General features: G+C 49.9%; 14 protein-coding genes across 14 annotated transcripts; 6 read left to right on the top strand and 8 right to left on the bottom strand.

Annotated features, from left to right (window-relative positions):
• Nucleotides 1–16: 16 nt before the first annotated feature.
• EI90DRAFT_3037695 (uncharacterized protein) lies at nucleotides 17–1,339 on the top strand. The gene is made up of 5 exons (XM_039058801.1): nucleotides 17–395; nucleotides 453–559; nucleotides 617–682; nucleotides 739–815; nucleotides 872–1,339. Exons 1-5 carry the CDS (start codon nucleotides 327–329, stop codon nucleotides 1,153–1,155), a joined length of 603 nt encoding a protein of 200 aa, XP_038921356.1. The 5' UTR covers nucleotides 17–326; the 3' UTR covers nucleotides 1,156–1,339.
• EI90DRAFT_3037697 (uncharacterized protein) lies at nucleotides 1,234–3,337 on the bottom strand. The gene is made up of 4 exons (XM_039058802.1): nucleotides 3,072–3,337; nucleotides 2,704–3,012; nucleotides 2,485–2,647; nucleotides 1,234–2,431 (listed from the first exon to the last, which is right to left on the bottom strand). Exons 1-4 carry the CDS (start codon nucleotides 3,078–3,080, stop codon nucleotides 1,431–1,433), a joined length of 1,482 nt encoding a protein of 493 aa, XP_038921357.1. The 5' UTR covers nucleotides 3,081–3,337; the 3' UTR covers nucleotides 1,234–1,430.
• A 56-nt stretch (nucleotides 3,338–3,393) lies between these two features.
• On the bottom strand, nucleotides 3,394–4,127 carry EI90DRAFT_3037698 (uncharacterized protein). Its single transcript, XM_039058803.1, has 3 exons — nucleotides 3,975–4,127; nucleotides 3,786–3,909; nucleotides 3,394–3,735 (listed from the first exon to the last, which is right to left on the bottom strand). Exons 1-3 carry the CDS (start codon nucleotides 4,008–4,010, stop codon nucleotides 3,467–3,469), a joined length of 429 nt encoding a protein of 142 aa, XP_038921358.1. The 5' UTR covers nucleotides 4,011–4,127; the 3' UTR covers nucleotides 3,394–3,466.
• Nucleotides 4,128–5,233: 1,106 nt separating this feature from the next.
• EI90DRAFT_3037701 (uncharacterized protein) lies at nucleotides 5,234–5,613 on the top strand. Its single transcript, XM_039058804.1, has one exon. The coding sequence runs from the start codon at nucleotides 5,305–5,307 to the stop codon at nucleotides 5,527–5,529; it is 225 nt and encodes a 74-aa protein (XP_038921359.1). The 5' UTR covers nucleotides 5,234–5,304; the 3' UTR covers nucleotides 5,530–5,613.
• A 432-nt stretch (nucleotides 5,614–6,045) lies between these two features.
• On the bottom strand, nucleotides 6,046–7,487 carry EI90DRAFT_3037703 (checkpoint protein Hus1/Mec3). The gene is made up of 8 exons (XM_039058805.1): nucleotides 7,279–7,487; nucleotides 7,108–7,222; nucleotides 7,038–7,050; nucleotides 6,806–6,982; nucleotides 6,649–6,753; nucleotides 6,421–6,598; nucleotides 6,242–6,361; nucleotides 6,046–6,188 (listed from the first exon to the last, which is right to left on the bottom strand). The coding sequence occupies exons 1-8, from the start codon at nucleotides 7,319–7,321 to the stop codon at nucleotides 6,079–6,081; spliced, it is 861 nt and encodes a 286-aa protein (XP_038921360.1). The 5' UTR covers nucleotides 7,322–7,487; the 3' UTR covers nucleotides 6,046–6,078.
• Nucleotides 7,370–8,869, top strand: EI90DRAFT_3151226 (Maf/Ham1; the record flags this gene model as incomplete). Its single annotated transcript, XM_039065711.1, has 7 exons — nucleotides 7,370–7,492; nucleotides 7,558–7,659; nucleotides 7,704–7,730; nucleotides 7,786–7,819; nucleotides 7,875–8,085; nucleotides 8,134–8,245; nucleotides 8,302–8,869. The coding sequence occupies 7 exons, from the start codon at nucleotides 7,370–7,372 to the stop codon at nucleotides 8,431–8,433; spliced, it is 741 nt and encodes a 246-aa protein (XP_038921361.1). The 3' UTR covers nucleotides 8,434–8,869.
• EI90DRAFT_2990388 (uncharacterized protein) lies at nucleotides 8,631–10,106 on the bottom strand (the record flags this gene model as incomplete). Its single annotated transcript, XM_039056095.1, has 4 exons — nucleotides 9,606–10,106; nucleotides 9,408–9,533; nucleotides 8,943–9,349; nucleotides 8,631–8,886 (listed from the first exon to the last, which is right to left on the bottom strand). Coding segments are annotated over exons 1-4 (975 nt in total), but the record flags the coding sequence as incomplete, so codon positions are not given.
• A 167-nt stretch (nucleotides 10,107–10,273) lies between these two features.
• Nucleotides 10,274–11,220, top strand: EI90DRAFT_3012713 (uncharacterized protein; the record flags this gene model as incomplete). The annotated part of the gene is made up of 5 exons (XM_039056587.1): nucleotides 10,274–10,403; nucleotides 10,455–10,650; nucleotides 10,702–10,802; nucleotides 10,863–10,991; nucleotides 11,060–11,220. The coding sequence occupies 5 exons, from the start codon at nucleotides 10,274–10,276 to the stop codon at nucleotides 11,218–11,220; spliced, it is 717 nt and encodes a 238-aa protein (XP_038921363.1).
• A 15-nt stretch (nucleotides 11,221–11,235) lies between these two features.
• EI90DRAFT_3037713 (aspartic peptidase domain-containing protein) lies at nucleotides 11,236–13,453 on the bottom strand. The gene is made up of 8 exons (XM_039058806.1): nucleotides 13,093–13,453; nucleotides 12,728–13,030; nucleotides 12,574–12,669; nucleotides 12,264–12,524; nucleotides 12,141–12,209; nucleotides 12,006–12,083; nucleotides 11,652–11,952; nucleotides 11,236–11,584 (listed from the first exon to the last, which is right to left on the bottom strand). Exons 1-8 carry the CDS (start codon nucleotides 13,273–13,275, stop codon nucleotides 11,511–11,513), a joined length of 1,365 nt encoding a protein of 454 aa, XP_038921364.1. The 5' UTR covers nucleotides 13,276–13,453; the 3' UTR covers nucleotides 11,236–11,510.
• A 1,538-nt stretch (nucleotides 13,454–14,991) lies between these two features.
• On the top strand, nucleotides 14,992–16,815 carry EI90DRAFT_2282360 (uncharacterized protein). Its single transcript, XM_039052814.1, has 2 exons — nucleotides 14,992–16,209; nucleotides 16,262–16,815. Exons 1-2 carry the CDS (start codon nucleotides 15,178–15,180, stop codon nucleotides 16,562–16,564), a joined length of 1,335 nt encoding a protein of 444 aa, XP_038921365.1. The 5' UTR covers nucleotides 14,992–15,177; the 3' UTR covers nucleotides 16,565–16,815.
• Nucleotides 16,816–16,890: 75 nt separating this feature from the next.
• Nucleotides 16,891–18,680, bottom strand: EI90DRAFT_3012716 (uncharacterized protein; the record flags this gene model as incomplete). The annotated part of the gene is made up of 3 exons (XM_039056588.1): nucleotides 16,891–17,553; nucleotides 17,610–18,330; nucleotides 18,388–18,680. The coding sequence occupies 3 exons, from the start codon at nucleotides 18,678–18,680 to the stop codon at nucleotides 16,891–16,893; spliced, it is 1,677 nt and encodes a 558-aa protein (XP_038921366.1).
• A 4,440-nt stretch (nucleotides 18,681–23,120) lies between these two features.
• Nucleotides 23,121–24,113, bottom strand: EI90DRAFT_2833345 (kinase-like domain-containing protein; the record flags this gene model as incomplete). The annotated part of the gene is made up of 4 exons (XM_039053635.1): nucleotides 23,121–23,206; nucleotides 23,262–23,399; nucleotides 23,462–23,950; nucleotides 24,017–24,113. Coding segments are annotated over 4 exons (810 nt in total), but the record flags the coding sequence as incomplete, so codon positions are not given.
• Nucleotides 24,114–24,470: 357 nt separating this feature from the next.
• Nucleotides 24,471–25,618, top strand: EI90DRAFT_3117548 (Mnd1 family-domain-containing protein; the record flags this gene model as incomplete). Its single annotated transcript, XM_039063004.1, has 8 exons — nucleotides 24,471–24,650; nucleotides 24,704–24,719; nucleotides 24,769–24,807; nucleotides 24,866–24,945; nucleotides 24,987–25,052; nucleotides 25,116–25,223; nucleotides 25,278–25,437; nucleotides 25,506–25,618. The coding sequence occupies 8 exons, from the start codon at nucleotides 24,471–24,473 to the stop codon at nucleotides 25,616–25,618; spliced, it is 762 nt and encodes a 253-aa protein (XP_038921368.1).
• Nucleotides 25,619–25,980: 362 nt separating this feature from the next.
• Nucleotides 25,981–27,126, bottom strand: EI90DRAFT_2282931 (uncharacterized protein). The gene is made up of 2 exons (XM_039052817.1): nucleotides 26,962–27,126; nucleotides 25,981–26,894 (listed from the first exon to the last, which is right to left on the bottom strand). The coding sequence occupies exon 2, from the start codon at nucleotides 26,676–26,678 to the stop codon at nucleotides 26,019–26,021; it is 660 nt and encodes a 219-aa protein (XP_038921369.1). The 5' UTR covers nucleotides 26,679–26,894; nucleotides 26,962–27,126; the 3' UTR covers nucleotides 25,981–26,018.
• Between the last annotated feature and the right edge of the window lie 841 nt (nucleotides 27,127–27,967).

Consider the following 27,967-nt stretch of genomic DNA (forward strand, 5'->3'; position numbering starts at 1 on the left):
ACAAGCAAAGTTTCGGCGACCACCGAACCGATCGGGTCAACGAGCCCTAGAGCACCAATTGACGTGACGAGAGTGATACGAAACAGCGACTTTCGACGCCGCAAAAGCATGGAATTTCGTGAAGTGGGGAATGTGCTTTATGTTACTCCGTGATAATGCTAACCTCACCCACATCGGAGTTTGTGCCTTCTCAGCAGACCCTTGATTCCATTCAGTCTCGAGGTGCTCCCGCTGCGCCCAATACCTCCCAAGGCCAGGTGATTACGGACATTACTGGCTGATGACGCGTAGTGTTGCTCAGGGAAGTTGCTATATCGCGTCAGAGTATGGCCAAAGTGGCCAAGGACGTGCATCTTCCGCCTAGTGATGTTGTCATGCTCAGCGATCTGCACTGGGTCGGTCCCCTGGTCCTCCCTCCATTCAGCAGTTCGACTTATTCCAGAAACACTTAGTGGACGACGGAAGACGATATCCGAGTCGTCTCCGCAAGACTTGGATTCCACTTTGATCTTTCTGCTATCACGTTCTCTGAGCACAAAGTCAATGGGAAGAGTAAAGGGTGATCTTTATCGCAGTTCTGAATGAGTGGTTATTTCATACTCTCACGTCTCTTCAGGCTTGTATACCTCGAGTGCGGCAGTCCTCGGAATGCTGAGAAGCTCAAGAAATGGTTTGATGAAAAGTACGAAACATAAATTATACCTCATTCATGGAATTAAGAGCACAATACCCCTTCAGCCAATTCCAAGGCAGAATCATCACGGCTACGATTGGTACCTCAGCTTACGGCAACCCTTTTCGTACTCTTCCTAAAGGTGTGGACTATCCACCGTGCTCTGAGCTGAGTATCTGATTGAGTCATTTATTATAGATCCTCCTGTCCGGGCGATGATGAATGCCCATCGTCAACCAGCTCACGCCGCTAGCTCACAACAGATATCAATGTACTATCAGCCTAATGTGCAAACCTTCCATCCGACGTTTCACTCGATTCATACTACTACTGCTACTCACCAACACTCAAAGCCCAATACTAACGTTAGGCCGGTCATGCAGTCATACACCAGCATACCGTATGGCGTTCAAGGGAAAAACTTTCAGCATGTCGCTACTGATGTTCCTTCTGGTCCGGAGAACTACAACTTCAATACGTGACGATCGTCCTCAAAACCCCAGCTTTTCCGCTTTCGTTCGATCAAGCTTTGGCACTTTTCTATGACGTACAGAATCCGCGCGAAAACATGATGTTGTAAAGTCACAGTGTAGTAACATGCTTTCTGTTGTCGTCTAATTGCCTGTATATACAAATACAAATGCAGCCCGTAATTCTTAATGTCCAAAAGCGAGTGTGTTCAGAATAAATGCTGTAAAATGCGTAATTATGTGGGAAGATGCATGGTGAAACGTATGTCAACCAACGAAAATGTCCCTCAATCCTTATTTCTTTGAAGTTCCTTGAGTTTCTGAAGCCTCCTCCTCTTCTTTTCCGCCTCTCGTCGCTTTTCCTCCTCTTCCGCCTGAGCATCTTCCATCCTTGCGAGTTTTGCACTCTTTCGTTCCTCTCTCTCTATAGCAGCATAATCCCTTGGGCCATCGTAATCGTCGTGATCGTCTTCAGATTCATAGTCCCGAGCCGCATCCCGCCGCAAATCACGCCCAAACATTGCAGCTATTGAGCCAACGACATAACCACCATCATCGTCCCCACAGTGAGTCTTCTTCCGCTTAGCCGGATGCAAGGGCCGAGAGTGATCGAGGTTCACCTCGGAGTCTTCGGAATCAGACTGTGAGGCAGGACGAGACCGTTTAGGAGATGCAGATTTTTCGGTCCTTGGTCTGGTGGATTGCGGTTCCTGGGTGCGTGCACCACCGGGCATTCCATACCGACCCGCATTGGCAGCGTTCATTGCATAAGCCTTGCTCTTCGGGGACGATAACTGCGGAAGCGACTTGGAAGGAGTAGCTGTTGCAGTGATCTGCAATTTTGTGGGTAGCCGACTCGACGCTGTATGAGCAGATTTTGGTGGCGGCTGTGGCGTGCTGGATTTTGGGGTCAATGATTTTCCAGATGGTAGAACCGGTTTCTTCGGTTGTGGTTGCGACTGTGATTGATCTGCTCTTCGAGCTTTCTCCGCCTTCTCCTCTTCTTCGTCTCGCTGACGTTCCTCTGCGGCCTCCTTTTCCCGCTCCTTTTTAGACTTGCTGAACCAATCCGTGAAATGTGTCGCATCTGGTCCAACGAGTTCCACTTTCTCTACTGACGCGCCGAAGCGGCGATTCTCCAAGTCACGAGTAATTTCATCAATACTCCGTAAATCCCTCCTTACGGTATTAAGGGGTGTCAGAGTTTGAAAATCTGCTGCGATCCGAGCTCGCGCGGACGTCCCAGCTGGCTGGGATGATGAAGCGGTCGATTTGCGGTTGATCGCACCTAAGGAACGGGAATTAAAAATAAGATGTGGTATTGTTTCAGACAACAAATACCTCCAGGGAGACGGGCACCATACTTCTTCGAACCGCTGCCGCTAGACCGGGACTTCAATACTTTTTCACGGAGCAAGGGGTCTGCCAAGGCGCGCTTCTCCTCGCGTGTAAGCGCATGAGACGAAGACGAAGGTGTGAGGTGTGTAGTTCTGGGCGATGATGACTACAATACGCGCATAACATTAGAACATAAACATAGGGGCTCTCACATCGGCGTACTCTTGATTTGTCATTCAGAGTGGCTTTGCGAGCCAACAGGACAGAGGACGGAGAAGAAGGTTTGAGCAACTTTTCTTTCTCTTTCTGTGCTGTTTCTTCTCGCTTGCGTTGCTCATCTTGTTCGGCCTTCTTGCGAGCCTCGGCCTCACGCAGGATTAATAGACGACGCAATTCCCGTTCCTTGGCTTCCCGCCGTTCTTGCTCAAGACGTGCTTTACGTTTTTCCTCTTCACGCTGAGCTAGAATGACGGCCGCTTCTTTGGAAGATTTCTCAGCCACTGCGGCCGCTTTCTTCATGAGACTCGCGAACTAGATGTTACAAACAGTGTGAGGAAAAGAGAAAACATAAGCACAGCTACCAAGCATACCGAAGACATTATGTATCAGGGGTGGCCTGAGGGAGCGCTAGAGTGAGATAGGGTCGTGTACAGATGGTTCGGATAGCAGCTAATGACGGTGATGATGAGGCGGGCGGAATTCGCACACCGAGGCTGGGAAGCAAAGATGAACAGATTATTGTAAGGATAGATGTGGCTACGGGAGAATTCCCCAGAAAGAAATGAGAGCGTATGTGATCCAAGATACAAGTGTAGAGTGAGCCTGCGAGTGGCTAGCTTCGGAGTTGCGGAACTTGCCGCGTTAGCATCACCGTGAACACCGTGGACATCTTCTAATAGAGGCTGGTAACCTGCCTAATCTATGGTACAAGTGCTACAAATTCATTATTAGGTATAAATATAAGTATTTATACAGTGGATAACAATCAAGGGCTATACCAGGCTGCCTTCATTTTCTGCTCGCGCCTCTCCGCAATTTGAGCCTCTGTCAATCCCTCATACTCTTCTTCGGAATCCATATCATCCTCATCATTTTTTTCCTTACGCTTGATTAGGGGCCTAAATACAGGTGGCGGCGTCTTAATGCGGGCATGCAGTGGCGCAATTCTGACTTTATTCGAAAGGCCTAGCCGGTGTGCACCACTTCCAGCACCCACAGCTTGACCTCTCAGCAGGAGAATTTCGCTCACAGTCCCTGAGATCACGATGACGCATTGTTCAACACAAGATTGGACAAAAACTTACGATTTCCCTTGGTTTTGGCCAGGATAGATGACTCCATGCCTGGTGTCAGTACGCTTGATGAGCGTGGCCTCCGAATTTTCCTTGGCTGCGGCGTACTCTTTATCCCTCCACCCATGCTGAGTACCTGTGTCGGAGCACAATCAGCTCGCGGCATGGAAGATTGGACTACTGGTTGTGATTCCGTCCTACCTCGAGTTCCGTGGTCTGATCACTGGGAGATTCCATTGACCCGGGCAGGCCTACTGCCTGTCCCTCATTCTCTTTCTTCCCTTTCGATTTCTTTGTTCTCGATGAGTTGTCAGCGGATTCGTCAAATTGTTTCGGGTCTTTTTTCCTCGCTGTCTGAACATCCACGCCCCCTTCTGTGGAACGACTATTCGGAGATCCTATTGACCCAGACGGGCCAAGGATCTGCTCCTCCATTTTCTCTTTCTTCCCTTTCGATTCCTTTGCTCCCGATGGTCCATCGGCAGGCCAATTCTCAAATTCATCCGAGCTGCTCTTCTTCTTCGCTCCCCTTCTCTTGGGTTTCGGATTGTGCGCATTAGCTGAAGTTCCTGGTGTGCATGTCAGTGCATGCCATCAGACAGTACCAAGTCACCAACCGTTGTACAAGTCGCCAGCTCTTTCAGTTGGAGCCATGGGTGGGCCTTTTCGGCGTCGTTTGCGGGATGTATCATCATCACTGAGGAACGGATCATCACCTTTTGGGGCCGATTTCCGTTTCTTAGCTGCAGTGCGGATGGGTTCAGGCGAGTGAGAAGAAAACCGCGAAGGTGAAGGGCTACGCGGTCTCGATGTGTCAACACGGGTTCCCGGGGAACATTCTGTGAGATTTGCTTCAATGGAAAGACGCAGACATAAGTATGATTTCACTCACCTGCTGGAATAGCTGGAGTTGGTTTATCCGTCCCGTCTGGATAGACATCATCATCGGCTCCTATGACAACTTCCACTTGAGGTTTTCCAACATTGCTTTTCTGCTTGCTGCGCCCTTTCGCTGCAGTGACCGTCAAGTCGAGGAGATCGGCATCCTGTTCAAGTCCATTCCCAGTGGTCCGCCTCCGCCGACGTCTCCCATTTTGCATGTCTGAATGCTGCATCGGGCCAATGCGAACGACATTTTCTCCGTCACCTTCTCCCTCCGATGACGGTACTTTCGGAGCAGACTTTTTCCTCGGACGCTTGGGACGTGGAACAACTCCTGGGAGCCGCGTCCCTTTGGAAGTCTCTTGGATAGGGTCTTCAGAGGTTTCATCTACCCGTTTTGACATTGTACGTTCTTTTGACTTGAAGACAGGATCCTTGTTTGATTCTGATGCAGGAAAGGAACGGTGAGGGTTTCTAGCGCCTTCGCTGGGTTCCACTCGTTTAGTTAGCTTTGTGAGCTGCGGTTCTAATGGAGGAGAATCGGCGTGACGTGTATGATGATAGCCAATACTACATACCGGATTCATCGGAGACGACGTCGACAATTTCTGGTCGCGGAACAAGGTGCGAACTGCTGGAGCTACTGTGCATGAATTCGTTGGTGGTGATGATTGGAGATGTACCCGCAGGAGGTGGGCTGCTAGCACCATTAATGTTGCTTACGTTCTCAGTGCAAGGAATCTGTTTGGGCAGTGGTGACGGTGGTCGCATCCGAGGTCGCGGTCGTGGGCGTGGGACTGGCCTCAGCTCAACCGTGGATATCTCGATGGAATCAGGTTTGAGCGAGGGTGGTGTTTCAAAAGAGGGGAACTGAGATATATCTGAAACAGCAGCAGCAGCAGCGATTTTAGTCGCAGTGGCGTTGGAGTTCGCTGCAGCGGATGATGTAAAGATCGATATATCTGACGGCCCACTTATGACCATGGGACTAGTGAACTGAGATATAGTCGTCACCATGGATCTTTGTGGTAGGATGGGTGTTGAGAAATCTTCCAAGGGATGTAACTGAGTCAGAGATAGCGAGAGGGCAATGAAAGGCACGTACTGGTGGCGGGGAGTCCTTTCGAATTAGGAGCAACGTCGCATTCATCTTCACTGTCAGGCACCACAGAATCGTCCCCGTCACTCAAAACAACGAGAGGCATGGATAAAACACTGCTTATCGATGCTGAACGTGTTCCACGCGGATTCAAAGCAGAAGCACGTGCAGAGAAAACACGGCTGATACGACTGAACAGTGATTGGCTCGCTGACAGCCCTGACCTGCCCCAATGTGGCAAGGTTCATGAACGACTTACAGGGAAAATACGTATAATTATAAAGAATAATTTACGCTAGTATCATTGCCAAGTAAACTGCAACCTCAAGGTATCCTTGCAGGGATGTAGAAAGTGAGGACTCCCCCTCCACCATGAGGGTCACGGTGGTCGCCAATATAGACATACATAATCACGCAGTGGTTATGGCATATGGCTATGGCAGGATCGATGAGTCTTTTACAGCGTCACCAAGAATCGATGACATACAAGCGACGGTGGTTGTTGATACAACATAGCTGGACAAGAACTGCAAAAAGCTCTTGACCGACACGATTGCACGATACCATTCATCCGGATCCACGTCCTCCCTTTCTGCTTGTTCCGAGTCTAGGTATAAATGGTCTTAGTCAAGATCTGATGTGGCAGATTGTTGATATATGGCATACAAGGGGCCCTAGGCGTCTCACATCCTGTCCAATCTGTCTCTACGGAAACTTCATCTGTTTGTATTCTGAGACTGAACCGCCCAGAGCGAGTAGCTGAAACTCCCATGAGACTTGATAACGGCCGCATGTGCTCAGTCACAGTACGAAGTTTGGTCAAAGGAGGGAGAATGATGTGTACCTGGAGAGGGGTTAGTCACTGATTTTTGTGCTAATCTAGCGAAATCTTACGTCTGGTTCGGGGCACTGTGGTTCTTCGAGCCTCGCAATCTCCTCCTGGCGCATGACATGAACCCTAACGTCATGAATAACCTGTATGTTTTTGCCTTGATGACTCTAAGAAAGATGGTCAACACCGTAATAGTCATTATATCCAAAAGATACCCACAACAGCCTGAAAGTCGAACCTGAGCACAGCCAACTCATCCCTCTTCGCGAGCTTGATAACTACGTCTGGGGAGGACTGAGCGGAGCGGAGGGCCTGGACGAAAGGTTCGGTGGATATCTGCATATGTATCATATTCTCTGAGTTGGACTGAATCCTGTAATCGGTGAATAGGGATGCCTTCAGCCAATCCAGGTCAGATTTGTGCAGTCATCATATGCGGCAAGTCACTCGCCACTCTAAACTTTCTGTAGGCGAGCTTTAGATATAGTCACAAAGCCCCCTCTCGGGCATCAGATACTTACGACCAGATCTGCACGCCTCCTTCATTGTCTCCACCTTCACAGATAATCTGGAGCTCTTCGGGTGACCACCTCATAACACATTGCTTGGCGATCTTTTCGACCGTTTGCACAATACCTGGGTGCAGGAAACGCGTCAAACGCCCACGTACATGAGCGAAAACGCGTGCGTACGGGAATAGTTCAGAACGTGCTCGATTTTGGCTCGGAAGCGCATGTCAGAAGAGTGGCAGTGTAGTCAAGCCGTGCACATTGTGCCTGTTCAATGTCGAAACATGAAAGTGTTCTGTCCCACGCACTCGCCATCCCAGCCTTTAACAAACTAGCTGGAAAACGGGTAGTTTTGGCGTCGGCAAGCCCTCGGCGAAAAGAGATCCTCCAGATATTCGTCAGTCGTAAGAACCTATGTTCTTCGAACACCATGGACCTCCTAACGCAAATCACGTCCATTAGGGTCTTGAACCAGAGATTGTTCCATCCAAATTCGACGAGAATTTGCCATACACTTCATTCGAGAACGCGCACGAATATCCTGTCGCGACCGCAACCGAAAAAGTAAGTAGTTCGCGCGTACACCTGTCCTGCTCTTATTCGTGCAGGCTGTAGAAGTTTACCAGCGCCTCTTCGTACGTTAGCTACTAAACTATTTTCATATTTCCGTTCACAAGACCACATCTCTAGGAAGACGAAGTCTCTCCCGATCTAGTTATAGCTGGTCAGTTCCTCATCTCATCGTCAACGCAGCAGATCCGGGCTCACTCCTCTTTCAGCCGACACAGTAGTCCTGTCACATAGGCTTCCCCCAACGTCTGATGTTGTTCCATCTATGTATCCCCAATCATTCCCCGATATTTATGAGAAGCCCACGTCGAAGGAGGATAATTTGAGGATGCTCCTCGACCTGAACGGAGGGACATGCGAGGTTGTTACCGGTGTTTCTGTTGTGTATCCCACTATAACAGCTCCCGGTTATGCTATCAAGTATGCCTAACAATTTGAAATCGATTCACATCTAAATTGTGGCCCCAGATCGATTGACGAGCGGACGATTGTGCATTTCCAACAGAATAGCCATCGGATCTTGCAAGCGTACGTGGACAGCGAGGAAGGTCTCGATCGTGCCGGGGGATTCGCGGCCCAGGCATGTATGTTCAACTCATGACCTAGATAATTTCTAACTTTGACTTTCGATACAAGGGTATGGGAGGATTGTTGCTCAAGAAAATCGATGGAGACTGGTGGAATGTAGTTGGGTTCCCAGCCGCTTCTTTCTTTAAATTGGTCCAACTACTTATTGACGAAGAGGAAGATTTTCTGTCTCTGGAATGACAATTTGTTGATCGATCAATCAAGCGTGTACAAGTAATCCAATGCCAACTCCCCAAAAGAATGCTAGCTTAGTGTGAAGGCGTTTTGGAAGCAGGTATTGCTGGAACTGCGAATTGCGCTGGACGAGTTGTTGTATCAACTACCGCGGGGTGCGATGTTTCTGGTTGATTGCCCGATATAGGATCCCCTGCTTCTTCGTCCCAGCTCAACAAACCGCCGAGGGGAACATGCTGCACGACGACCCGCTTCGAGAGCACTTCCGCAACATACATTTTGAACATTCCGGTATTCACTTTGCGCCAACCTTGCACACCTACAGCAATGGAGTACAGCTGCGGTGAGTGCTCGTGGAAAGGACCTTGCTTGAGCTGGCGGATTCGATCGATGCCGAGATTGTATAGATTAGTTGGGGGAAGTGTGGGATTCAAAATGATCGTCGGTGAGACATCTTTTCTCTCTGCATGAATAGACGGGATCATTATCGAGGACAGCAAAAAATGTTTGGATACTGACCTCGTATCTGTGCGCTACCCCAATAGAAAGGTAGGAATTGATAGTCGTCCAATCCCCAGACACCGTGGCTACCGGCAGGCTCGAGCTGATAGACATCTTGCAGTTTCCAAGCAACAAGCAAATAGCGTCGAAAGACCTGAAGGACAAGCGCACGCTCGTCTCCTGGCGTCGGATCATTCCCGGAGCCTGAACTCGAGTTTGCAGCTCCAAGAGCAACCCTAGATACGCGAAAGAATCCCAACAACGTGAGGCCAAGGAGAAAGAGAACGAAGGACAGCTCGTGTCCACTTCCATAGTCTACTCGTCCGAACGAGCCGAATGAAGTCAAGAGATAGGGGACCAAGTGAGGTATTGCAGAGTGCAACTCCGCGGGGAGGGTGTCAGAGAGTAACTGGGGGGCCCTCTAAATGATCAATTAGATCGCCACGAAGATACGTCTGGAGAGGTTGAAGTTAACAAACCTCTTCTAAGCGACGTCCCCAATCTCTGAAGGCAAGGTTGCCGAATCGTTGGGGAGTTGGCAGAGGGGGAATGTCCTCCACCCATTGCTCGACTTTATCTAATAATTGTATAATGGCCGATACAGCCTAAGGAGGCATTATAGACATCTATGCTCAGATATCTGCTCATACCAACGAAGATTCGATTGGGGGACGGACATGACTGCTGGGGGATGAATCGGGAAGATCCTGCCCAACGACAGCTTCATTTAAGATCTGGATGAACAAGAGATATTCTTGGTAACTCTTGGATCGGTGCCAACGAGAAACATCTTCGTCTGTGCGAATCAAGGGCACCGGCGGATCGATCGGGAGTTTGCCTGCGTCGACGAGCTGAAAGGTCATGTTTGAACCGACGCGATTTTGTTAGGTGGACAACACAGCCAAACAAGCGTATCTGGAACGCTCTGCGCCTAGTATTCGGATCGATCGACCCTGATCTGACATTGCCGTACACGCAGTCTCGAAGGTCTCTTGGCATGCCTTCTTTGGGAGGTATCACTGCTTGGATTCAAATTGGCGATACGCGACTCGATGAGTTCGGTGTTGAAATATCTGACGACAAGGCAACTTGCTATGTAGAAGTGCCAACTCCGCTTCCAATGCTTGAGAGAACGCAAACTGCACCCGCAAGCCAACATGCACCACCTTCTCCTCCACCTCATCGTCCTGATACCAGTGCTTCGGCGCCCCTCTATTATAGCATTAATTGGAAAATCAGCGACCTCACTTACATGCTTTCAGTTAAGGTGTGCTGCGAGGTGTTCCTGGGATTAAGCGCACTCGGAAACATGCCCACCCCGCAATAGGTCGCCATAGATGGGATGATGAAGATTGAGAAGGTCCATCTAGGCCGAGGAGCGTTACCCGCAGCAAACCACACGGGCAGTATCGATGCTGTTCCTGTGACGGATGATTGGTCCAAACGCAGGCTATTGAGATTCGTGAAGTTGCAGGGTATGTGTGGCACAAATCCACTTATCGTTTTATAGCTCACTCCCGTTTTAGCTTCAGATGATGCCCCATTGCCAAGAGAAGATGTTGGTACCATCAAACTGTATTTTTTCCGCGCAAGTCGTTCGCAGCCCAGTGGGAACTCAAAAACAGTTGCTACTGGGTTTCATAAGAAACACACGGTTGACCCAAACAAGCTGGTTACTCACACGACGATGGACGGTCTCTTTGTCCAAAGTCATGCTACGGGGTAGGTGAGCATTTATGTGCAGCGTATCGTGTCGTTCATTCTGGCACGCAGTCTCGGGCCCATCACGTTCGGCCCGCCGAAGAAAGTTCCTCCTGTTGGTACACAAGACAGTCTGCCATATGTCTCATTTACCTTCTTATACCGCTCGAGAGGTAATAACAACTGACTCTGACATGGCGTCCACCACTGATAATTCGCGCTGCCACGTTCAGAAGTAATGTCGGAAGTTGCACCCGAGGACTGGACTCTTACAGTCCATCCACCACCGGCGAATTTCGACAAGGAATTGCCGGTGATCAAGGACAAGGGCACTTTCGGCCGCCTTGTCAAACGTCCCACAGGTAGGCATCATTTTGTAGTCCAAATACGACATCTGCAAATGGGACACGGAACTTAGCCAGTACGACAGGTACATCATCTTCCAGCCTCGCAAAGCGGCCATCGATCGCGCAGAGGGCCAAGAAATGGGCATTTGAGATGAAACATAGTGCGAAGACTATCAAACCTACGAGGAGGGGGACAGATGACAAGGTCTTGTTCAATATATACTGTCCATTGAAGGTTGACTAATGACAGGAAACACGCAGATTGAAGTCGACGCTACGCCTCTCGAGGCAATCAAAAACCCATTTGTACCGCGGGACGGCGAAGTGCCCCAATCGCCAACGGTGTCCAATCCTGGTGAACCGCCTTCTGCGCTTGAGGTGGAGCCACCCACCAGCTCCCGACAAGCAATTTCAGATATTGAGCAAAGTCGTCATTAGTCTGCCTATCCGAACCATTGTTTCCGTGCATTGTGTGCCGGGGGTGGGAAAGCAGAGTCGGAGGTGCCTGGTATCACTCATGCTCCATGCTGCCTTTCATGGCGGTCGGTTGTTAATACTCGGTGCAAAACCTATACGTCCTCCATTCTCATAATCGTACGTAGTATACCCTTTTTGATTACATATAGGAGGAATTTCTTAGTGGAGTTTGGAATGCTGTTTCTGTCTTGCACTTACAAGACTTGAGAAATTCGTCACCAAGAATGGCAAGGCCAGGTGGAAATCCATCGCCGATCGAGAGGATTCCGGCAACACACTCTGTAGACGTGGTAGACGTTCGGCCAAGATTGAAGTCGAAGGGGCTGATACTGTAGCTGTTGCCATCAATCACAAAACCGATAGCGAGTGTAGATGCACAAGGGTATGTCCAGAAGCCATCGCCAAACTGTGTAGCTCGCCTTGCCCCAGGTATTTGATTGTACAAACTCTCTGCTACACCGTTTGGGAGATAAACTAAGGTTGTTCCAGTGTCGACGACCTGCCAACGATAAAATGAGCGCCTTTGGAAACTCCGTATGTTTAGATATTTACTGCCACGAGGTTAACATGAACGGTTCGGTTGTTTTGGGTATCAATATTGATGCGATCGACGTTGACGGACCAATACGACTTTGGGTGATTGATGATCTCAGTAGAGAGCAAGATCGAATATGTGATTCGACTTACTCTAGATGCAAGTGATGCCCAAGTCATACTTCCCAGGGCCTTCCCCATGTCAATACAGCCAAGACAAAGCTAACAGATGTCTGTTATTACCTCGGAATCAATTTTCGAAGGGTGGGTGCAAACCTCAGATCCTTGCGCTTTATTTCTCTCCAAGTGGACAGAAAAGTAGCCTCTCTGAATTTTCTTCTGGTCCCAGAGGTTCTCAAAAAATGTGGGTTTCTCGGACACTGCGATGGTGCTAAACGCCATTCCAAGGAGGCCGCTCACAGGCGATCCCGCAAGAGCATCGTTATCCTGGTTGACGACCCCAAAATCTTGCGACACTTCCAGACTCCCCGCTGCAACACGATCCCGAGCCATGTGTCCTGTGACAGAGCCAGTTCCCTGAAATCCATGAGTCTCCGGATGAGCACATTGATACTGAGGGACTTACATAAAATACATTGAACGGGTGCGTGGTGCTTTGATAAGTGGTGCTTCGCATAGAATCGAACTGCTTTGTCTGGCAATCTGAACAATCCGATGAAACCTGACATGATCCGGCATTAAGCAATCACAAGTGAGGGATCGAAGTTTGGGCAACTTACCCACATATCTGCACTGCCGGTGTCGATGTCGACTGATAATGTTTGTGGAGGCGTTCCGAATCCTAGATAGCCGAAGTACAAAACATCCAGGGTGCCAGACATGTAATCTGTGAGTCGGAGTCGGGTTTGGGTCTCCAGTTGAGGCGTGGCTCCAACAGGAGCCACGCTGCCGTTAGAATTCGTTAGAGAAGGAGGTAGGCTGTCGGATATCACATTGAATCGGTTAGAATTCGAGATGCGTAGGCTCGAAATCCATTTGGCTGCCTGCCGGTACTTATAGAGAACAGCCTTGATCTCTTGTTTCTAATACATGATTGGGCGCCTCAGAGAATAACCCCGGGAAATAGTGTGGAGAGGATATTTACTACGAAGTTTTGGTCGAATATTTTTTTCGATGTGTCCGTGGTGGGGGATGTCACTGGATGGGCCCTTCGGTCAAGTCGAAGCAAAATGCCGTTAGAATGATTGATTCCACTCGGAAGCGCATCCACGGAGAAAAGGCAGAGAGCTACCAGCCCCAAACTCCAGAAAGCAGGAATGACGAACATCTCAAGAAGAGGCTCCCATAGAGATATAGATAGCGGGACACAGTCAATGCATAGGCAGACATGGTGTACTATTTGAAGGGTCTCGTATGCTGAGTGAGACCGTTTAGCGAGCAAGATCAAGTTGCAGACTCATGAGTTGTTTACATCAAGTCTAAAATCCGAAACTGACACACCAAAGGGACGGCATCGCCACCCGGACACTTGCGAATTGTGGCCCCTCGGTGTCAAGCTTGGACAGCTGAATAAGTTCTTGTGCACAGTACTCACCAGAGGTTTATCTCTACCAGGGTCTAGGCAGGGTGCCAGCCTCTACTAAACCATTCGTTTGCGCACACTATCCTGTACACGATGTCACGCACATATTTGCAGGCATCATCAGCATGTTAAGGATGTTCAAGCGTTAACTCTCTGTCTCGAGTCCTCTAGCCTGGCAAATAAGGTGTACTGCTGAACCCCCAGTCTTTGTCAGACAAGACAATGAACTGAACTCAAGCTCTCCCTTGCATCTTGGCAATACCTATAGGAACACCCAGAAGCTTCTGAACGCTAGCTGTTGGATCAGGGTTCAATGACAAAATAATGTCAAAGGGAGACCATTGAACTCTGAGTGCTTCCTTTGTCTCCGTGGGGGATGCCTTTCTCTTTGGCTCTCCGATTGATATTCAATCCAGGTCACGTTAATCGAACTGATTCGCCCTTGGCAACACGTTGTGTGTCCCGGTATCACAGTTCGTATCCCAGCCACCTATTCGCCTTTCTATCGAGGCTTCGCTCTAATGCCAACGATTTGCAACTCGGGGCCTTGATCATATTAAAGGAAGCGACCCAAACTTGCCTGATCTCCTCGACTCCTCGACTCCTCGTTCTCTGGGCATATTGAGCCTGAATCTCGACGCGCTGGTCGCCGATACGTTAATCCCTATCGTTGGTAATTTATCTTTATATCAGGTACCAAAGGTGGTTCTATTGGGAATATGTCCGACACTCCAACGGATCCTATGACTGGCAATGGGAGGTTTGGGAATGGGTCAGGATTGGAGTCGAAAATTGTTACCGATGATGCATACAGTCGTTGGGTACAACATGTAATGGGGCTGAACAGAAGGTCTCCCGTTCCAGACGGTGGTGGCTACTGCCACGTCAATGGTGCGATGAACCGCACAGCTACATCCAGATCCTCCTCACGGCAGAAGAGCTCAGGCAGGGCCAGCAAAGCTAACGCGTCTCAGGGTGGAGCTGTGCATGCTACCTACCCGACACAGCAGACCGTGGAGCGAGGCACCGGGAGTGGGGACCCCCAGAATGCCGAGATCCATTCAGCATCAGAGAGGTATCCACTTCGAACGCGTGCCAATGATGCTCAAAGCCGCAATCCTGCGGTGTTGACCGTTCCTCCGCCGTCCAGCAAGGATCCTGTTTCCAGTACGTTCCGGACTGCCGTTCCATATTAAATGGGGCCCAAACCGAACTGCCCTAACTAAGTTTTTCCAAGAACGCAACCATCTCCGAGGGGACAGTTTTTCCCTTAACCGTTCTACGCCGAATCCGCGCGGGGAAGGTTTGCGCCACACAGCTTGGGAGGCAAAAGGGAGGACATCTAACACAGCAGATGATAAGCCTCCTGAAGTCGTTCCTATAACACTCCGGGGGCCTCTATCTAGACTTGGTTCGTCGCCCTTCTCGTCAGATGTTGACCCAGGGCAACTGCCCCGACGGCCGGCATTGAAGGGTCACTTAGAGAGCCGCAACGCTCGTCAGCAGCCGCGGCAGGCAGCTCCATTAGGCCCGAGTGGCCATCGCCCCCGAGTTATTAAGACCTCGCCTGACGATGGGTACGTGCGCCCGGCTAAAAGGCCTGCTTCCCGATCCAGCACCAATTCAATCAAGCCTCCACCAACCAAGATGTTGAAAAACGAAAGCACATATGAAAACGCGTCTCACCAGATCCCCATTCATCATTCATCCAGCCCCCCAGTGATCGACACATACACTTTCCCACATCGACAAGACCCCGACGTGGGAGCTCCCCCCTTCGGTTCAGCGGCATTGCAGAGACAGTGGGGGGAAGCGTTCACTAGTCCCCAGCAACAGAAGACCATTCCTTCGGCATCGATATTCCCTGGCCATACTGGGGCTCCCGTTACGAGCGGAATCGGCGGCATCGGCAGTGGTGGCGATGGTGGAGGGAATGGCGGGACCGATGATGATAATGATGGTTTTGGAACAGAATGGGGAAGTTCGGGTGAGAGTGGTGGTGAAGGGGACGACGAAAAAAGTGGAAGGGGTGAGGGCATTGGCAGCGGTTTGATGCTTCCACAGTCGCCAGGAAAAACGTCGCAACCCATTTTACTGCCCACTCCCCGATTCTCGAACCGTGGTACTCCGGCTCCCTTGTTTCCGAATGGGCCGCCAAGTCGTCGGGCTGGGTCAGTCAGACCAAACGCGGTGGTACCACCCTTTCACACAGTAATACCACCATACTCGGCCAAGCCGGTTTCACCCCCATACTTATCATGGATATTACCAACGCAGCAAAACTACCAAGCTGACCCTTTCCGTGTCATTCTCTCTCCTGCATCAGACGCCGTATCAAGAGACACGGTGTGGAATAGTCCAAAGGATAAGTGGACGAAGGCAAAGGCAGAAACTCAAACACTCTACGACACAGAACGCAAACCTCAAATGCTGAACTCCCTCCGAACAGCCCTTCACGTCAATCCGATGCTTTGTTGCTCAGACGGCAAAGGGTATCCTTTGATTGTGGATCTTTCGAACAGTGAGAAAGATATTAGGTCCATTGTGGATCCTGAAGTTCGGTGGAGGGACGACGATGTGTTGAACCAACCTGTCACCCTCCCGCGCGTCACACGACTGAGACTCATATCGCCGAAGATGTCAGAACCAATCGAAATCGTCAACCGAGAAAGCGTAACGGTAAACAGCATTGGATCTCTTTCTGCGGCAGCATTCTCAAATATCGCTGTAGGTTAAGGATGCCTTTCGAAGTATGTTCAGCTACTTCAAACAACCAATCACATGGAAAGAGTTAGAAAGCTTTCCAGACAAGGTGAAGAAGGAACTGGAAAAAGCGTACTTCATCAATGCGGCCAAGTGGACAGGTAACCCTACCAAAGTTCCAAAGGTATTACGCCGGGTTGACATGCTAGGGAATGAACCTATTTTCGATGGATTACACTGCGATCGAGATCTTGTGATGGAAGTTACAGGTGAATTAGATGTCGCCACCCTCATAATGGATTTCAAGTCGAGGATCTTCATGGAGTGGTGACCCAAGTTTAGTGATTCTTCGCTAGGACGAATATCCCCGGGTTTGCGTGCCGCATCGACTTTGCCACCTGCTGGACCTGTCCTGGACCGACACACCACGGCTGCAAACAGCTAACAAACCTCCATCGATCCGCTTACCCATCCCAGATGCTTTGACAAGACTTCTCTCAACATACTGTATTTGACGAATGGTTATGACTTCATGGCTCTACACAAAGAAGGTGCATTAAGATGCATTACCCTATAACCAAATTGAGGGAAATTTTAGATACATGTACAACATAGTGCGAAGCACAGTATTATGACGAATAACTTAGGTCTTTACACTTATACATTCCCAGCCAATTTTGAAGCAACGTAATAAACCCCATACGTGCAATCATAAGCTAGCCGCATCATCATCCTCGCGCCCTCCGCTTGTTGATACACGTCCCACCCAAGCTGTCCGACACACGACTCCCCAACATAACATACAGCGTTAGCGATACCGTTATCCTGGTCTTTCATGAAAGAAATGGCCAGGTCATGTCGGACATCTGTTGGTGCCAGCCAAATCTTGCGAAGAGTATGAGAGAGCGAGATTGGCGGTGTGTAAGGCCAGGGGGCGATTTGGTCCATCGATGCGGTACCATATTCGGTTTGAATGTAACTTGAATGTGTCGTAGTGCAGGATTGAGAAAGCGGAGAACAAGTCTCAAGGTTCTGTGATGGTGGAAAGATTGTGTAAGTGACGAAATGGTCGGTCCGTTCATGTGGGATAATCGGGCGTATGAAAGTGATGGACAGGGGGTTTGACGAGGTCTGGCGTGAGGTTGCCAGTTGTTCGACGGCCTGTCGTTCTGAAGAAATGAGATGTTGTAGAGCTGATACTCGCAAGATATGTGGTGCCTCTAAACCTCGAACGATGTCGAAATCCGACATGGGATACAGGGAGGACGGAAGCTTGATTGATTTTAGATTTTTCATGTCTGTGATCGCGTCTTCCAGACCCTGAACGTTAGTGGATCAGTGTTTCTGAATATGGCCAAGGAAGTGATCCAACTCACATCAAGAGGTATGGGCTCCACTTTGGAAAGAAATGAGATTTCCTCAGCCCCAAAACGTCGAGTCTGCAAGTCTAGTGTCTCCAGATGAGGGAGTATCTTTCCTAGGAGCGCCACCAATTCCAGAGACGCGAGCGGAAACCCTCTAAGGGCATCGTCTTGTCGTTGAAGCTCGTTAACTAGATCCTCTGTTGTAAACTCCTCAAAGAAAAGCTCAACCGGAAGGATGCCTGGCATCCTTTGATGGACGCGCAGCGTTTCCGGAGTGTAGGTGAGATGTTTAAGCGTCGAACAAACAGACCGAAGTGCTTGAACGAGCTCAACATTAACGTATTGAGCAAAACCACCCGACAAGCACATCCTCAGTGTCTCGAGGGAAGGTGCCAAGCTAAGTAATGGCCAAATATCTTGGAAGCCGTCCACCTCGAGTTTCTTAAGCTCTCGAAGTTTTGTAGGCTTATACAGGGCAAATGCTTCTTCAAGTGGTCGCCCAATCGGGATGCCGGAAGTGGGGTTCTGTGTGCAAGAAAACTTCCCCCATCCGGAGCGCACGCCAGAAATTTCAGCGACACGCATGCGAAGGGACCGAAGGTGATGCACGGATGAGAGGAGTTGAGCAAATGTATGAAAAATGGAACGCCTTGGTATCCGATCGGTGCTATGGGTGAAGGCCCACTGCCTCCAGGCATCGAGAAATTCGACATCCATGAAGAAATTGAGTTCACTGTATGAATCGCGGCTAGTTCGATTTGACATTTTACGATATTTTGACTACACTTACTGTACGTATTCGAGGCACTTGAGCGGAGACCTGCATAAAAGGCCAAGCTGAGACTCCGAAGTTATCGGGATTTGTTGATACAGAAGTGGCGTTGCAATCGCATGTAACAGACGCGAAACAGAAGAGAGGGCGGCGAGGTTCGCGGACTCGACGGGATATCCATAGTTAGGGTGACGGCAAGAAAGATAGGATGCAATGTTAATAAGGAGTTCGGTAGGAAGTCTGAGAATCGGAGGCGCCTCTTTGTTCTTCGAAGAGGAGGCTATACTCGACCCGACGACCAGCGACCACATCATGGGTGATTGACAGCGAGCACTCCGCTTCTCGACGCAAGGATTGATGCCCTATGTCCAGGTGTACGGGCACAGGTTGCAACGACACAGTTCCCTTATATTGGAAGCACGATCGGTATAGGTTCACGAGGAAACCTTCCTTCAAAATATAAGGGACTATGCCGCATGACCATAGCCAAAGTTAAGGAGATCCGTTGTTGTCGTTGGGGAAAATTGGATGGATCCAGGGATTGACCACGGTGGGACCGCAAGAATTCGGATCATGGTTCAGGCCCTGTAAGAGCGGCGAGCGGGCGAACAGTCACACAGACACGGTTCAGGCTTAGGCGCCCACGCGTATCTTGAAGACCAAACCCGAGTGCCATTACTCCCAACATCGTTCCTGTTAGGCTTGGCCAGAGAATCTGAAGCAGGTCATTCGAAGGGCTTAGAGCCAACTTTGCGGGCTGTGAGAAAATGAAGAAAGCAGGATCATGATTCCTGATATAATCCCTGCATTAACAGTACTATCATTGAGGCGCTACAGTTATATATGGCGGTACAATTTCCGAGTCTTTGGAACGACCTATTGCAGGGACAATAGTGCAGATGCCAAGATTGGCGCAGTCTCTTTATGCCGAGTATCTTGCATCCAGCACTAGCTGCCGCGCTTAAGTTAACCCAACTCCGTCTGATCATTGCATACAAAGAACTCAAACGCCTCCGGATCTCACATACACCGATGAAATCATGTGGTACCATAGCAATATTGACAGCTATCAAACACATACTTAAACACTATGTAATGTCCATAAGAAATAAAGCTAATTGATAATTAAGCAGAAGAAACTAAAATTGAAAGAGGGCATTAATTAACTGGGCGCAAGTGCCAATGACTAGCATGCCATCGTCTCAAGTATGAAGATGCATCGAGCATTGAATGCGGGCAATGGGAGTGAAGGGCTACTGTTCATCGAAACGCCGCTTAGCTGCGCCGGCGGAGGGGTAGGAGCACAATGCAGGTTGAAAGCGGAAAGAGTCAGCGAAAAATCGTCCAGTGTCAAATACAAGGCAAAGAAACACGAAAAATCAAAACCTAGAAACTGAGGCGTATACGCCCAGTGATAAAAAGAAACCATCAACTCATTCATTACGTTTCCTCTTCTTCGTCCTCTTCTTGAATGGTAGGACCTCTGGGGAAGGGCCCATTGCGGCCACCAGGTAATTGTCTCCGTGATCGTGAACTTGAACCTGTCATTGACATTTCAGGCGAGGGAGATTGTTCGCGGTCAGGAGTGGAAGCATTTACGCTGAGTTGTAGCAAAGGAGGAATGGGTGATGTACGCATTGTTGCATCGCTTGTTGTTACACCGGAAGTTGAAGGAGGAGAGCGAGGATTGGACTCAGATGAGGAAGAGGATGTAGTGAAGGGTGGAGGAGAAGCAATTGGCCGAACCCGTTGGTTTTTGTGCGTGCCGAGGGGCCGTAGAGGTCTGCCAGTGGAGAATACAGGAGGAAGTTCACGCTTCGATCTCATTGAAGGGGATGGGGGTAACCCAGAGGATAGGAGCGAGGTGACGGCTGGAGAAGAAAGGACTTGGGCCGGATTTGTAGGTGTTGGAAGTTGACCCACCCCGCCAACAAATGTAGGAACATCGTCGTCCTCATCGACCCAATCCGAGTCGTCATCAGGATCCAATGACTGCCTCCCATAAAAGACATCCCTGACAGCCTCGCCGTGACCTGTCTCCGACGCTGTCTCCGACTCTGTCACCATATAAGCGGCCGCTCGCGATTGCCATCCTGGTGGCTCATGACCCCACGACTTCTTCCAACTCAGGCGTCCAAGACTTACCGCGTTCCGAGATGCCGGCGCACCGAAGACATTCCCCTGTCGGTGCGCAACATACAATGTTGTATGCGGCTTGCGCTGAGTAGGTGTCACATTCGGGTCACCAAGAGCGCTGGAACTGCCGGAGGCACTCCTTCTCAGGGGCGAAGCTGATGGAGCCTGTTCCGAGTCGGACACCACCTCCCCAGCTGAGTCATTCTTTGGATTTGACTTGATTGAAGATGCAACCGAATCAGTCCGACGATGCGAGTGATTGTGAACCGGATGATGCTGCCGCACGACACGTGCAGATGATCCTGATCCTGCGCGTCGGTGAAACTGTTGCAGAGGAGAATCTATTCGTTCGGATCTATCCGCTCGACGAACCCGACTCGAAGCCACTGAGCTTTGCGAGGGCGTCCGCGGTCGATGGCCGGGGCGTGGCATGGGACCGACAGTAAATGATCGTATGGAAGAAGGCCGGGAACCAATTTCACTCGTTGGTGTGCGACTTCCGATTGATCTCCGGCTTCGCGAACTTCGCTGGCGGGATACGCTTTCTGTACACTCACCTGACAGCACCGGTGGCATGCTAGTGAAATCGGGACCCCTCAGATGCTGCACAGAGTTTACCGATGAGCGCCGCGAATTTACGCTGCTTGATCGTTTCGATGAGATAGATGGTCGCTTGTCATGTCTCCTCGCCCCAATCTTCTTTCGGCTACGGAGCGTGTTTCTGGAATTTGGTCGTGCAGAACTAGGTGTAGCGGCAACTGCGCCATTGAAGTAGGGACCTCCAGTGAGGTCATTCTCAAGGACAGGCTTAATTTTGTTCCTCCACTTCCTCTTGTCTTCCTGGAACCATGTCTTAAACGTGCTGAGTAAACTAGTGCGCTGTCCACGGCCCTTGCCAGCAGACTGAGGATTGTTACGGCTGTCGCTGAAGACATTCGTGGTCTCGTGCTCTTCGTGCGTGGACAGAAAAGATGACGAAGACATAGAGGGTACGAACTTAAAAGTGGGTCTGCTCGATAGAGGTGGTGACGAAGTCGTTGTGGCAACCCACGGTGAGTCAGGAGTGAGGACGGATGGAATTCTCAATGGATCGTCTGCTTCCTTTTCATGCTTCTTGAGGAAACCTGGAGGACTTTTAGTTATCTTAGTAGTTCCTGATGGGAAGCTGGCGGAATGCGAAAGCGTAGGGAGTGTAAGTGGTGAACCAGAGCTCGCTGATTCTGATGGCCGGTTCGCCATCTCTTCTTTCTCCTTCTCCTTCTCCCTTTCTCTCTTCCTTTCTCCTTTTCCCTCTCCCGTTCTTTCACTTTCTCTTCGGATTTCTTCCGTACCAGGCCAAGGCCCCGCTGCAACATGCTAACAGACCCTGAGCGATTTTTCGCACTACGTTTATCCTTGAGTGTGCTTGGTGACGCAGGGACTGACTTAACCGTAAGATCTTCCGCGGACAACAGCATCGCGACGCTCGAGTTAGGTGTCACTGTATCCGAACGCGTTTGTTCCGGATCAGTTACTATTGAGGCATGAGTTGGTGTAGCAGGGACGAAGCTGATATGGGGTGGGGAAGGCACATTCTGGGGTTCACCTTCTCGTGAAACGACCGGTGTCTGTGGTGCAGGAGGTAGCGGAGGGTAGCTTGGTTCTTGCGCCGAGACGTACGGGGCGGTGGAGGCTTCTACTGACGCCAATGACACCTCGACCGAAGCCTCAAAACTTTCATCAGCGAGAACTGCCGGGACAGCCGCACCGTTCACTGTGGTCGCACGTTTGTTTGATTGGTCCAATGCTTCCAATGTCTTTCGTCGTTCTTCAGCAACCCGCCTGGCCTCTTGGGCTTCCCTTCGCTCCGCCTTCTTTTTCAGAAGCCACCAAATGGCACCAGAGGCATCACAAGCGTTCGAAAGAACACTGTGGACAATTTGTCCTGTGTCAAAACCTAGCGCACTGAGGTCATTGAGGAGATTGCGTTCCAGCGGCGTGGAAAACATGATAGGAGCAGTGGCATTAATAAGTGCTCCATAATCAGGGGTTTCCGGAGGCTCCGCAAGTGGTCCTGGTCCCTCCACGGGAGATGACGGCGGGGATATATTAGAAGTAACAGATCGCCGCTTGGTCCGGATCGGAGTCCGACTAGAGAATGATGGAGGGAGTGAGTTCCGACTTCGGCTAGAATTCGCACGGGAGAGTGATTTCGATGCATTAGTATCGTCCTCTTCCGGCACAGCAGCAAAAGGAATCATGTCGTGTTTCGATGACTCAACAGGGACCCGATTGACACCAATCGTCGATTGGCTCCATGATCGTTCCATCTTGACGGTGTCAGCCTCTGAGACAGGACGAGCTTTTGCGTTAGATGTGGGAAGAGAAAGTAGGGAGGGACGTAGATCGGGAGTCGTGATATTCGTTGAATCAGAAGGAGCGACATCCGAACTCGCGGAGTAGTATGGAGCGTCGGACGCGTTAGATGAGGATTCGGACCCATCAATGGTCAGAGGGAGTTCGGAATCCTTCAGGCTTTCAGGAGGCTCAAGATGAATGTCGGGAGGTAGGATCTCCTCTGGGTCAAGGGTGAACAAAGGCGGTGAAGGCAAGGGTTGAGGAAATTCTAGTCGGGTGAACCAAGGATGGCGTAAGATGGCAGGAATAGTGAGGCGTTCAGTTGGATTTCGTTTGAGCATTCCTCGAAGCAGAGCCTGGGCATCTATGCAAGCATTTCAGCGACCGTAGGAAAGTGATACAGAACACTATAAGCCCACTATCGCTGAGGGAATCGGGTATGTCAAACTGCCCCTGTATAATTTTGTCCTTCATCACCTTCTCATCGTCATCATCGAATGGAAGCGACCCAGCCAATAATGTGTACAGGATAATTCCGAGCGACCAAATGTCGACCTCTGCCACGACAGAAACCCGATGAGTTCCCCACAAGACCCGAGGGAAGTCGATGAAACTATACCTGGTCCAGAATACCTTTCCGCAAGCAGCATCTCAGGTGCGGCATAGCCAGTCGTGCCACAGAAGGTTTCTAGCAGACGTCCTTGCTCGTATTCGCGTGTGAACCCAAAATCACCGATCTTCACGTTGCATCGGTCATCAAGTAACACGTTTTCTAGTTTTAAATCACGATGAACAGCTCCATTTGAATGCACGTAGTGGAGAGCAAGGCAGAGCTGCCCAACTAGTCTGCGGGTTTCATCCTCACTTAGCCGGCCCTTCTCCACAAGGTAATCGAAAAGTTCCCCTCCGGAACACAATTCGGTAATTAGCCAGATGGATGTTTCCGTTGCGATCACCTCATACAGTTTGGTGACGTGGGGATGGTGCAGGCGTCGATGGTGATGAATCTCTCGAGTGAGTTGGGCCGAAACTTCTTTTGGGATCTGCTTGATAGCGACCCGTGTTCCCGTCAAACGATGAGTCCCAATTCGGACCTTTCCATATGTTCCTGTTCAACACACAGGATGGACATCGAAAACCATCAATCAGGAATTCGTGTTCGGGCTAATCGCACCTTCACCAATAACCTTCCCTAACGTGTAATTTCCAATGACCCGAAATTTGGATGACGAGAGATCTTTGCCCAATTCTTGGTATGCTTTCGCAAGCTGAGTAGGTTTTGAGACGTAAGGCTTGGATGCGATGGAGACAGAAATATGGACCTACTTGCGCGCGGTGGTTATTGCTTTCAGATTGGATATGTCCTTGATGTGTCGAAGCGCGCATCCCGCAAGAAGGGAATAGAAATGAAGAGCGAAGCCAGAGTTAAGGAACGGACTGCCTAGACTAGCTGAGCAATAGTTGGTAGCAAGAAGAGGTCGCAAGAAGAAGCTCGCGTCAGACAATGGATTTATACAACGTTTTCAGGGATTCGTTTAGTGATATCGTCGGTGGACAGCGTGTGCTCTGCGGCACCTGGAGGCCCAGGTAGAGCGGAATCAAATCCAAGGCAACCGCTTATTCTGCACATGACTCCCCATATCCGGAAATTATCTCTTCATCCCCAATTTCTCGACGCGTCTGTCCGATCATGGTACGCGTCCCCAGTTATTGTCAAACTTGGTTTACCGCTATTGTTACAGGCGGGCGGTCGTGGACTCAGTATCGAAGAGAAGCGAGCAAAGCTCATAGAAATTTTCACAGAAACTGTAACTGCACTGGCTTTCTGTCAGCGTTTTCACCATGTTAACCACGCCCCCAGAAGGGCTTTTTTCAGTGTTGGTCAAAACCTGGGGTTTTTTGCTTAAAATGTTAACCCCGTCACAGTAAAAGAACTAGAGAAGCTTGGCGCGAAGAAAGGCGTCGGTGATTATCATCTGATATTTCCATTGATACTTAGCAGAATGACGACGATGCAACTCAGTCGTGCAAACAGTCAAAGAAGTCCTGCAGTCGCTCGTAGATGATAACTTGGTAGAATTTGACAAATCGGGAGCGCAAACTGTGAGTTCAGTGGATGCTGAGCTCTAATCCCCTCGAAGTAGAGGGGCATAATCGTTTCACTCCCGAGTGCAGTTTACTGGAGCTTCCCCAGTGCCCGAGGCAGCATGGTACGTCCATACCCCGATTCTGACAGGTTACATTAAGCCATAACATTCCTCCTACCATTATAGCTGATGACAAAACTTGAAGCCGCGAAAGAAGAACTCGCAACACTTGAAGCTCGCGAAATGGAACTCAAAGATGCCATTGCGCAAGCTAAAGCAGAACGGGAACCATCAGTTGGTCCTGTATTGGCTCCTTCACTACTCTTTCATTAACTATTCACACCCCAGTTCGAGAGGGATCAACTGTTAGAGACCTACCGACAACGTCAGGAGTCTCTCGCGGAGGCTAAAATGGAACTAGGGCGTTTCGAATCTGGAAGCATCGGGAAATATGAGGAAAAACAAAGGGCCATCTCATTAGCGAGAGAAGCAGCCGACCGTTGGACTGGTAGATCCCATCAGCCTTCCACCATGACGTTGGATGCCAGAACTAACGGGCGCTGCCAATCTCCTTAGACAACGTCAATCTTGCACTATCGTACTGCTCGTCTACGTTTGGTATTCCTCTCAGTGACTTGCGCTCTCAGCTGGAAATTCCTCAGGGTTTTGACGATCTTCCAGACGATTAAACAACCAAAAACCTATCCCTTTCTCGGCGATTGTGCTAGATATGATTTCTGCTTGAAACTCTGGGAGTCCTTTCACTCTACACATTTTTGCCACACGTTGTGCACAATGTTATCAATATGATTCAAATCCTTGACAAAGGTGGAGAAAAGAGTGACCACACAGGACTGGTTGGCTTTGTGGCAGGGGTATCCTCAAAAGAGTTGAAACACAAAAAACTACATGTCGCCCTACCAGAAGAAAGGATACAAAATCGGGAGGATTCGATAGTAATCCTTCAATTGATTATAGGTGGTGTAAAATTGGGCTTGGCTATGTCGCAGTAGTTCGTGATTGATCCAAATGTCGATTGTAACGGACGTGGTCGGGACATGACAGGAACAGTAGTTTGAAACGACAGTTTCAGGGACGCTTTGGAACGCCAAAGAGCTCCCCAAGGTCTTCAGGGTGAGAGTGAGAATCCTCGATTGGTTGTACCGACCGTCGGAATTTGGCAGAGGCGATGCCAGACGGAGCAATGATAATGCGCTTCGATTTCTGTTGTTTGTCAACTGGCAAGCCCTGGGTGGGAGCGGGGAAGAAAACGTCATTGACATTCCTGCGACCCGAGACCCAGAGGCGTTCGCGGATTGAATTTCCTTTCAGCGTGGATGCGGCGGGAACGGCTCGGAGGGATGGTGAAGCTCCATGAGTATCATTGATGGACTGGGGAATAGTGGAGATCGAGAAAATAAGGAGCACAAAAAGGCAAATGATGAGAATGGTGGAGAAGATGGGCTCAAAGTTCATCCGAATCGTCTTGCCCACTCTACGTGCTAAACGTTTCCGACTGCAGCAGGACCCGAGCTGAATGGTAACGTTCACGATGTGTCCGTCCTCTTCACCATCAGCCTTGCCTTCTGCTCGAGCTGCAGATACCAATGAAACGTCACTGATCTCCTTATACGACGGTGGAATTGTTTTAATAGGTGAAAGATGAGCAGCTGCTCGGCGCAAGCGCGAAGCAACGACTGGAATGGGCACCGGTGCCAAAACTGGAACGTTGGTTGCAAAGGTCGACATTGCAGGCAACGAAAGAATAAATGAAAGCGAGTTTAGAAGAAGTTTCAACAGCAAGTACGGTGCAAGGCAAGCAGCCTGAAGCACTGGATATCTGCTCCAACAGGACCTTTATAGACAAAGGAACAAGGGATTACAAGTGCATGTCACGTGCTTTGCGTGGGAAACTGAGAACAAAAGCCAGCCCCGCACAAAGGGCGATGGTTGTCTGGTTGTTTCCTGTGGCAGCAACAAGAAGTTGTTCGTTACGAAGGGTTTGCATCTATCCCTGCGGGAGCCGACTTACTCTCCCTAATCATCACTTCTTGTTAACCAATTATTATGGAATTTGTGGATCGCCACTGGCGCCTCCCTTCACAACGTGTCGCATTAATTCAGGGGCTAATCTAGGGTCAAGATGGTTTGTCTAGACGACCAGGACCAGTGACAGATGCAAAACTTGTTATCAGGCACGGAGTGTACGGAGTCACCACAGCTCGACCAGTCATAGTCTTCTCGACACTTGCATCAGTCAAGCCGCAACTCGATAAGAATCGTCATTGGGATTTCTTTCCCCCCAGTACATAGGATCCATGGCACAAAGGCGGATCCGAACTCAAGGGCGAGGGGAAAGTGTGCGGAATATGTTGATTTACGGAGACTGAGCTCCCGTGTTAGCTCTCCTATTCGTTTACCCCATTACTCCTCGGGTGACAATGTGAAGAACGACTGCCTCAGTGATTCTGCCAATGACTCGCCTTCATGGCCAGGCGCCGGACACGTGGACGCTCCTTCCTATACCGGAGTAGAGGACATAGAAACTCAGTATATCCGTCATCATAGGGGGAAGTTCTATGCTGGTAAGGTACAAGGCAAAAGTCGGTACCTGCGTCTGTTTCGCATTGTTTGGGGGCTGGGATAATTGGGTACTTGGGCTGCATGAATCGGCCAACGAGAATAGACTGAAGATGGGATACCGGGCGGCCATGGTAGAAGGCCGTCAACGAGCCAGCTACCGCCCGCGCATCTAAGCCTCACAACTCAGCCTTTTGAGATCTCCAGAGGGCAAGGAATTATTTGTGGGTCATATGGTAGAGCTGAGCGTACTATGAGCCAGCGCACGGCGCGCAACGCGCGTGCTGTGTAAATCCGTCGCCACTCGCCTGACAGAAGCAGCCATTGATATTCCAACAGCGAGACTGCATGGATCCTGTGATCGCATAGGCGCTTGCGCGTGCTGAGTTTTCCGGCTTTAAACTCAGGCCTGGGCAGTCTGAATATAGGAGAAGTAAGTTAGTAACCGTTGGAGGGAC

This window comes from Cantharellus anzutake (genome assembly GCF_015039405.1).
Source record: "Cantharellus anzutake strain C23 chromosome Unknown EI90scaffold_6, whole genome shotgun sequence".
NCBI lineage: Eukaryota > Fungi > Basidiomycota > Agaricomycetes > Cantharellales > Hydnaceae > Cantharellus > Cantharellus anzutake.